Source organism: Ananas comosus, linkage group 3 (genome assembly GCF_001540865.1).
Source record: "Ananas comosus cultivar F153 linkage group 3, ASM154086v1, whole genome shotgun sequence".
NCBI lineage: Eukaryota > Viridiplantae > Streptophyta > Magnoliopsida > Poales > Bromeliaceae > Ananas > Ananas comosus.
In genome coordinates this window covers 893,007-902,498 of record NC_033623.1, presented here as the reverse complement: position 1 = coordinate 902,498, position 9,492 = coordinate 893,007, and the positions used below count along the sequence as shown (strand labels likewise).

Sequence of the window (9,492 nt, the reverse complement as noted above, 5' to 3'; positions counted from 1 at the left end):
TTTTCGCAAGCTCCTCCAAGTGGAGAGAAAACTACGGAATATCATGAACTAGCATCGATAATGCATGCAGTTAAGTTTTAGATTTGAGATGATGCCATACGTAAAAGTTTGAAGTACATGACCACTAATCGACAAGGAAAAAGTAAAAAAAAGGAAAATGAGAAGAGAAGTAGGAAAGTTTTAACCGATGTTACCTTCATTGATTAGTTCGATAGCACCCAGTTTGCTTGGTATATTCAAGATATATTGATCTATCTTCGGTGTAGGCGCTAACACGAGAAAAGCACTTGATGATAGGCCAGTCCGGACCTCCCTTGAGGCATCTCTGAATTACGGCAGCACTGCAGCGCATCACAAGTTGGAGGTTGTTGTCGCGGAGATGCAGTCGCTGCTGGACCAGTCTCAACAACCATTCTGGGATGGACTCTCTAGAATAATCTTGCAACTCCAGGCATTGTAGTGCAACCAAATTATTGACGCACTTCAGAGCCGGAGTGTCCCAAATGGTGAGCTTCTTTAGTCCAGGAAGATTTGAGACCCTTTCTATGCCATTATTCATTTCAATTTTAAGCTCAGTTATGAATAGGAAGTCCTCAATTACACTTAGGCTATGAGCTCGTGCAACATTGAAAATCCGGAGTGCTCTGAGTTGCTGCAAACCATTTGGAAGCGCTCTGAGTTTTGGGCAATCTCTTACACGCAATACCTCCAGACGAGGCATAACTCGAAGCGAGCGAGATGATGAGTTTCCTGTTTCACTGCCAACCAATGACCATTCTTCCCAATTAGGCATGTTTACCAAGATAAGAAATTCAAGCTTAGGAAACACTGTTGCTGCGTGCACCCCGTCGCCAACCCCATTACCGAGTAATTCTGGACCAATAGTTACAATGGCCAAAGCCTCTCTGATTTGGAGATACCTCAAATGCGGCAATTGGCCTAGAGGTGGAAGTTGTGAGCATAGTTGCAAACCTATGAAACTCACATATGTTAGATAAGGAAAATAAGCACCCAAAGATGGCAGCGACATCCAACTCGAAAATTGCTCACCGTAAAAATTTTGGATCCGTAATTCTTCTAAACAAGGTGGGGGTTGCAATTTCTCAAAGATATCTTCAATCTTACTGATCTCCACCTCTGTGTATGGCGACACTTTTTCCCTCTCCGTCTGTGGTCTACAGGATATATCTAGTTCTTTTAGGAAGGCTTTATCTTCAAGTACAAAAGCCCTATTCCTTGGATGAGTTACTGTCAGCGATTGATCTATTATGCCATCAGTGGATTGCACGGAATTTGCGTTCCGTTTCCCCCCCAAAATAGATAATTGGAGCCACCTTAGTTGGCCAAGTGATTCTAATTCTTCCAAGTCCCAACTATTTCGTTCGGTATTGCAACTATCGCCCGCGTTAATAATGAATCCTTCGAGGTCATTGAGCAGTTGCAGTCTCCCTATTCCTTCGGGGACACGCCTTAAAGGGGTACCAAGAAGGCCAAGCCGTCTAAGACTGCACAAGTGAGTGATGCTCCTTGGAAGTGTGTTCAGAAATTCGCAATGTTGTAGGTTTAGAGTCTGCAAATTTGTTAGGGAGCCGATAGAGCACGGCAGCATGGATATACTAGTCCGATCAAGGTCTAACAATCGGAGGTGTATTAGATTTGCCACACTATTAGGAACGCATTCTATCCCTTTTCCATTAAGAATCAAAACTTGGAGGTACGGAACTCTAGAGAAAAGATTGTGCTCAATTCTAGGTGGACTTTTAGTTAGTAGTAATGTCCTCAAGCGTAACCGCTCAGTTTCTGAACCAGGGATTGTAACAATCTCTTCGCTCTCAGCAATTGACAAGCGGCGAAGCTTTGAGATTGCAGTAGCATCCAAGGACTGTGAATCTCCATAGTAGCTTTCACCTCGTGACAAATATTGACCGAGAGATCGCAGGAGATCGTGTATTCTGCACCTGCCCTGATCCACATAGAGAGGATGAGGTTGTAGTAGACTCCTACGTATTAGCTCGAAGTAGTACTGCTCGGCTAACTCTTCCATTATTGAACCTTCTTCTTGATTGACGAACCCTTCTGCCACCCACATTCTGCGAAGATCCCTAATGGAGTGTACATCATCCTCAGGGTAAAGGCATAACGAAAGAAAGCATTGCTTCAGATGAGGCGGCAAATCGTCGTAACTCAAGTAGAGAGCACCTCTGAATTCCTCGGGGAGCTCACTCATAGACCAAGCATTGCCTTTGAGAACTCTCTCCCACTCTTTTCTGCTTTTCTCCTTGCTAGTTAAGACACCGGCAATCACTTTGATTGCAAGCGGAAGGCCGCCGCATTTATTAACAATCTGAACGCCTACGCTTCTCAAACTTTGTGCATCTTCTTCTAGATAGGTTTTCTTGCAAAGCAACTCCCAGCCTGAATCAACAGTCATTTTCTCCACCTGGTGAATGTGTTTCGCGCCCATTCTCATCGCAACGTTTTGGTCTCTCGTGGTTACCAGAATACATCCGCTAGCTGCTCCATTTTGCAGCGGATTTCGAAGTAAATCAGTCCATACGTCCGATTGCCATACATCATCCAGCACAAGAAAGATGCTCCTCCCTGCAAGAGTCCAGCTGAGAATAGGGAGCAGTTCCGAAACCCGTTCGGCACTTCCGTGACTACCTCCTGCTTTTCGAGTGATCTCCTGTAGCAATTGAACAGCTGAATATTTTTGGGAGATGCAAATCCAAATTCTCACCCGGAAGTTCTCCCGGATTCTAGGATTGTTGTACACCTTCTGAGCGAGCGTGGTCTTGCCGATGCCCCCCATACCTGTTACAGCAGTCACTTGAAAATTCCGTCGATCATTCGTGGCTATCACGTCCGCCAGTCTGTCGGTAGCATCTTCGATCTCTCTCCCGACAACGTCGGCCTCCACGATCTCACAAGTCTCGCGCGTGTACAACGTGCTCGCCGCTCGACCCTCCGACCTTACAGGCTCAAGATTTAAGATCCATGCGTCCTTCGCGACCTCGTCGATTCTATTGTTGAGCTTTCTGATTCTATCCGCTAGCTTGTTACGAAATGGAACTGAGTTGAAGTTAGAGATCAAAGGGATGCAGCGGAGAATCGACAGACCTGACGATGCGGACGGCAGCTCGTTGTCGAGCAGCTTGCCGCCCTCGGACCTGCAGTCATCAAACACGTCGCCCGCTTCATGCAGGATGCTTTTCAGCTCGCTCAACCAACAGCTGGTGGTGGTGGCGGCTTCTTTATCGGTCCTTCGCCATCCTGCGTCCTTCAGTGCGCAGTCGATCCGGTCCATCCTCCTCTGCAGCTTCCCCAGCTCTTCCTTCACCCCGAGAATCGCCGCCGCTTTGTCGTGGATCAGAGCGGCGAGCTTCTCCGCGCAGATTCCGAAGAGAACTTCCAACCCCGGCATTTGCATGTGTGGTGGTGCTTGACCAAAATCCTTCTTGCTTTGCAAATTTTTCGAGTTCATGAACTATTGCCAAATCTAACGGAGGAAATAAGCCTTTGAGTTGACCTATAGCATATTGTTTTTACCGATAACAGAGACAGTTGAGGTGACGTTCCAACCAACGGCTTTGTCACTGTACAACTCAAAAAAAAAAAAAAAAGAAGAAGAAGAAATTTATTTTGTAGATTAATTTGACGAATAATAGAAAGCATATAGGTGCACCAAAAGAGAGCATGCATGATTTCCAAATTATTGAACCACGAGCCGCCAAATAACGAATTTTTTGCATTTGAAAATTATAGTTCTTAATGATTAGGAATAAGGGAGAATAAGGGTGGAATAACTATTCTGCCCTCTCCCTGTAATAAGCTTGTTCTCAAGTAGAAACAAGTTTAAATCTAATCTTAATTATTATATTAACTTATTAATTAATCTAATTAATATATTTAAGTCATTATCTATTTGCTTAAATAGTTAAGTAATTAATTAGTTTATTATTTATGGTTAATTAACTAATTAAGAATTAATTATTCAATGTATTTATCTAATAATTAATATTTATATTGGTCCACTAATTAAATTAATTTCTTAACAAATCAGCCAACTAATTAAAATAATTTACTAATTAATTAAAAAGTTAAGTTATATTTTATAAGTATGTAATTGAATAATTAATTAATAGGTAATACATTTTTCTCATTATCTTATTCAATATTGGTAGCTGATAAATTTTTATTCTATTAAACTATTTTCAATTAATATTTTGATATTAATTAATTAGCTAAAATATTATTAATTTAGAATTATAATTATTTTTATTCCGCCTATTCTAATTTAACTATCTAAATACTATTATGATTATTTCCATAAACAACCCAATTTTCATTCAAATAAAATTTACTTTAATTCTTGCTTATATCTAAACTTGTATCTATTTATCTCTCAAAAAAAAAAAACTTGTATCTATTTCAAAAATAAACAGTTTTTATTTACATCCGAACTAAACGTAGTCTAAATTAATAGTTATAATTTAATGAATTTTAATCAATTATATACTGTACTTTTGGCATTTCAACGTCAATTATATACAGGTGGGCGGTTAGGAAGGGCCCACATTCTATGCCGCAAAGGACCCCAAAACTTCCGGCTTGTTGGTGGACCATATGGGAGTGCAGAAACGACTTAATTTTCAGATTGATTCGGTTTGACCCCCTCAAAGCTGTTTGTAAGGTTAATCAGTTGTCTTCCGAATGGGATCAACACTTATCGTTAATCAGTAGTTTTTTTTTTTATTTTTTTTTATTTTTTTTTCGAACCCAAGCCTAGCTGCCTCACTCCTGTAGCTTAATTCATCTTTTCAATGAATGAAGCGGATAGCATGGTACCTTATTCTCAAAAAAAAACGTTGATTTTTGTTCAAACGGATTAATTAGAGTCGGAAATGATTAGTTTTTTTTTTTAAAAAAAAAACTCTTCGTTTTACTTTCCTTTTTCTATGGTAGGATAAGATAAAATCTAAACACCCACTCCCTATTTTCAAAAATAATTAAAAAAATTTGAACTATAGTAAATTAAAATTAAAAATGATGATCATAATCTACGTATCTCACGGGTTACTTGTTAGTGATAATATATAATATTTGGAGCTACGTGTTGAAAGAAAAGATCGATATTGTGCGTCGATCTAGAGAAGGTGGAGAGATTGAACGGTGGAGATTGAGAGGCAGTGTTCAACACTTCAATTTAAGTAGATTACGCAACTAAGACATAAGATTATTTTATCATTAGCATTGGATTAAAATTTGTGTCACCTACCTCACGTCGTATGCAGAAACCCAAGGACTGGTCAAAGTGAGGCATCTTGCTCGTTCCGCATGCATCAGGACAAAAATTACGTGGAATATTTAAATACAAATTATCAGATCTGTACATAATAAAATGGTTTCTCCATTTAATACATCTAACTGTTTTGGGAATTGACTCTGAAACTCTTTAAAGATTTAACCATATATACATCACCGTTTTAAATTCCGCATATTGCATGAGATAAGATTTGATGAATGATTGATTAGGCCTTTTTTTTACATAAAATTTTTTCGCATCACTGTAAAACTAGATGCCTCTCCAAAAAAAGCACGGCCAACGGTCATACCAAGACAGGCTGGACAGTTTTACTAGAGATGTCAATTGGTATGATCTAAATCCGAATCTGAATAGAATGAATTTATCTGATACTAAACGATCCGTATCCAACATTAATAGACATAACAGAATTTGAAACGAAAATATATAAAAATATGCTTATCTATTTTCTATTGGGGACCGTAAAAGATATATCATAACAGATTTACTACGATATTAAAATCACAATATTACGTATAAAAGCAAGTAGATTTTTTTTTTTTGTACTTTCTTATCGTACTTTGCTCAGGTGTATGTATACACAAAAATTTAGATATCTTGCGTACGTGTGTACAACGGAAGAAAATTAAGAACAAAAAAAGAGAAGAAAGAAAAATAAAAGAATAAATCAATAAGTACAAAAGGGCACAAGCAGCAGGAAGGAAAGAAACACAGGAGCCACGTACCTCCATTAATAGTTAGCATTGTTACAGTAAAAAAAAGGGATCTTGCTAACCGGAGGAAAGTGTCTACCAAACTTTTATTTAATTTCATAGAAATAAGAAGTAAGATCTGTATTGTGTTTTTTTTTTTCTTTTTTTCTTTTTTTTTGAGAGAGATAGGTTCGTAGCATACTACCCGCTTCGTTTATTTCATTTAGAAATAATCTTAGCTGAAAATATGAATCAACTAGGATTCGAATTTAGAACCTCGGGTACCAATCATCAAGCACTTTGCCACTTGCTCTAGGGACGGTCGGTGATTGTGTATTAATGTAGAGAAAGAAAGGGATAATAAATATGTCAATACATCATTCAAGTACTGTTTAATTATTCGAGTAGTACTAGGTTACTAATGAAGATCATATAATTCAAATACCTTAAATTTGTTTAGGCTTTGAGAAAAGAGAAGGAAGAAACATAATTGTAAGGGTCAATATCTAGGTTTTGTTGTCTCGATTCTACAAATGGACTAGGGTCCAAAAGGCTTTACAAGCGTGTGGTTTTTTAGTCATATTTTCAATTGGGTCTCGTTATAGAGTTATGGCCCATTAGATATTAAGGCCCATCTAATGCTAGTAGGTTAGATATTAAGGCCCATCTAATGCTAGTAGGCAAAATGAAAGTGAGGCGAGAGAATATATGAATATATTTTTCTATATTTTTTTTTTATAGGATGACATTGTAGTATGTCGAATTTAAATGTGATATTACAGAATATTTTTCCATTGTATTTTTTTTTTTCCTGCACGTAACACGTTTTTTCCACAATCATAAATAAAACATTAAAAAGGAGCCATGGAATTGCCTTTTAAGACATTCTCTTATACTTTTGGGTACTGTTTGGATTTGGAATAAGCTAGAGGATTAGCTCTTATCCCCCAGCTTATACCCAAACATCTTTGTTGGTGGTGGGAACTGGGAACTGTTATTCCCACCACCATGGGGATAAGAGCTGTGGGGTGGGAACAACAGTTCCCACCGCCCTTTTACGCTGTTTGGCCCGTGAGTGACAAATCCCCAAGCTACCCCTGGCTATCTTCTCATCCACTTCGTCGCTTCGGGCTAGCTTTCTCGATCCCCTTTCTCACCGAGGTCATGTAGTCATTTCCTCTCTCTCCACCTCACTTCACCGACCTCCATCTCCCCTACAGCTGGTGCCTCTCTCTCCATCTCTCCCTCCCGTGACTCATCTCCCTCCCCTCGTCTCCGACCCACGGTGCCCCAGATTTCCCCAAATTGGATCTGCACCGCCGGTGGGTTTCCGACGGGCTTTCTTGCAACCCTGCACCCACTCGACGTGGATCGAGCCGTTTCCTCCCTCTCCATCTCACTTCACCGAGCTCCTTCTCTCCTGTTGCCGGTTCCTCTCTCTCTACCTCTCCCTCTCGTGAGTCCTCTCCTTCCCTTCGCCTCCGGCCGTAGGCGCCCGTGGTTTTCCCAAATCTTGTGGGTTTGCGAAAGGTGCGATCCAAGGCCGGATCTGCATCGGCGGTGGGTTTCCGGCGGGCTTTCTTGCACCCCTGCACCCACTCGACGTGGATCGAGCCGTTTCCTCTCTCTCCACCTCACCTCACCGAGCTCCATCTTTCCTGCTGTCGGTTCTTCTCTCTCAACCTCTCCCTCCTGTGAGTCCTCTCCCTCCCTTCGCCTGCTGCCGTCGGCGTTTGTGGTTTCCCCAAATCTTGTGGGTTTGCGACAGCCCTGGTGGGATCCGGCGGATCTGCACCGCCGGTGGGTTTCTGGCGGCCATTCTTGCAGCCCTCACCTCACCGAGCTCCCTCTGCCGTACAGCCGGTTCCACCCTCTCCACCTCTCCCTCATCGAGCTCTCTCTCCCCTGCACCCGGTTCCGCTCTCTCCACCTCTCTCTCTCATGAGTCCTCTCCCTCCCTGCATCTCTGGCCGACCATACCCGTGGTGTCCCCGAAGCTTGTTGGTTTGCGAAACCATTGCTGTGAGATCGGTTCCGTTCTATTGCCACTGTCGTACTCCTGCTCTTGCTCCCCCACTGGTACTCGAAGGTAAAACTTACTGAAATTTTCGACATTAATAGCTGTTTGGATTTTAACCTTGATTGTGGTATTCGAATTAAAATGATGGAATACATATGTACAGCGATCGGTTTGCTGATTGAATTGGCAATGATGCCGATTTCCGTTACCATTTGTTGGTAGGCATGGAAGTCATATTCTGTGCAGTCCCATGGTAATCAAGGACCCTCTGAGCCACAACGCGTCACAGTGTTGCTGCCATGGTTTATCAAGCAGAGTAATCAATTGTGCTACATTTTTTCAGCGAGGGCTTTCTTATACACATCACATATTTCTCTTTTTTGTCTTTTAAATTGGATTATGCATGATGATCTGCTGAGATATTTACCTATTATGCTATACTGGTATAATGTCAACATTTATTTATCCTAAACTCTGTTGTATTGAGGAGAATAAAATAGAATGTCGTCCACATACAGATGCAACCCAACCAAATTTTTTCTAAGTCAAATAAAAACAAACTGAGGGGTAAGGATAATGCAACCCCAAGTTGTGATGTAGAGGGTTCAAACAGGCGGCCTAAACAAATAAGGTCCCGCACGCCAATTGGACTGATCACGTTGATAGCATTTTGTTGAGTATTTTGATGGAGCACGCACTCGGAAACTACGTTGGGGGTAGTTTTATTCGTGTTGCGTGGATTAGAATCGTTCAGGGTTTCAACTCACAAACAGGTCAAAACTTGACAAAACAACATGTCAGTAACCGGCTCAAGGTGTTGAAGAGGTTTTACATGTTATACGACAAACTGGCTAACCTTAGCGGTTGGGGTTGGGACCCTGTGAACAATATACCCACGGCTGGTGACCCTACTGATTTGGATGCAGTAATTGCGGTAAGATTTCGTATAATAGTACATACAAACATTATTTTCTTTAACCATCTTATGATCTAGTTCTAATGTATACTACTTTTGATTCAGGCGAATCCTGCATACGCGAAGTGCGGGGATAAACCATTTCCTGCTTATAACAACATTGCCTTCTTGTGTGGATCAACTGTGGCGACCGGCCGCTATGGGATGTCATAGAAACAATGCAACCACCTACTGTTGTTAGTTCATCGTCGTCTTCACCTGGTGAGAATGATACAAAAATTAGATATTAGACAGCTTGCCATTTATCTCTTGACCCGTTTTGTTTGAACCAGGTGAGGCAGGCACACCCGATAATGAAACCGGCGAGCAGTGTAGATCTTCGCGTTCTCCTACCCCACCTCTCGGCCAACCGACTGTCGGAGGTTATGCTAGTGGATCAGGACATAGCTCGGCAAGTAAACGACCTAGATCCCCACCACCCTCTGTACAGACACGAAAATAATGTTTGTCCTCTGCCGGGAGAAGGAAGAAGAGTGAC

At 41.3% G+C, this 9,492-nt stretch overlaps 2 protein-coding genes across 2 annotated transcripts; one reads left to right on the top strand and one right to left on the bottom strand.

The window, feature by feature from the left end:
• Positions 1-3,484, bottom strand: LOC109707404 (putative disease resistance protein RGA3). The gene is made up of 2 exons (XM_020228643.1): positions 1,051-3,484; positions 1-972 (listed from the first exon to the last, which is right to left on the bottom strand). Exons 1-2 carry the CDS (start codon positions 3,482-3,484, stop codon positions 197-199), a joined length of 3,210 nt encoding a protein of 1,069 aa, XP_020084232.1. The 3' UTR covers positions 1-196.
• LOC109707403 lies at positions 8,724-9,167 on the top strand. Its single transcript, XM_020228642.1, has 2 exons — positions 8,724-8,972; positions 9,060-9,167. Exons 1-2 carry the CDS (start codon positions 8,724-8,726, stop codon positions 9,165-9,167), a joined length of 357 nt encoding a protein of 118 aa, XP_020084231.1.

Coding starts and splice junctions, on each gene's coding strand:
- LOC109707404 (XM_020228643.1), bottom strand. CDS start 3,484: ATGAACTCGAAAAATTTGCAAAGCAAGAAGGATTTTGGTCAAGCACCA. Junction 973..1,050: donor ACGGATCCAAAATTTTTACG/GTGAGCAATTTT, acceptor TGAGTTTCATAG/GTTTGCAACTATGCTCACAA.
- LOC109707403 (XM_020228642.1), top strand. CDS start 8,724: ATGGAGCACGCACTCGGAAACTACGTTGGGGGTAGTTTTATTCGTGTT. Junction 8,973..9,059: donor ATTTGGATGCAGTAATTGCG/GTAAGATTTCGT, acceptor CTTTTGATTCAG/GCGAATCCTGCATACGCGAA.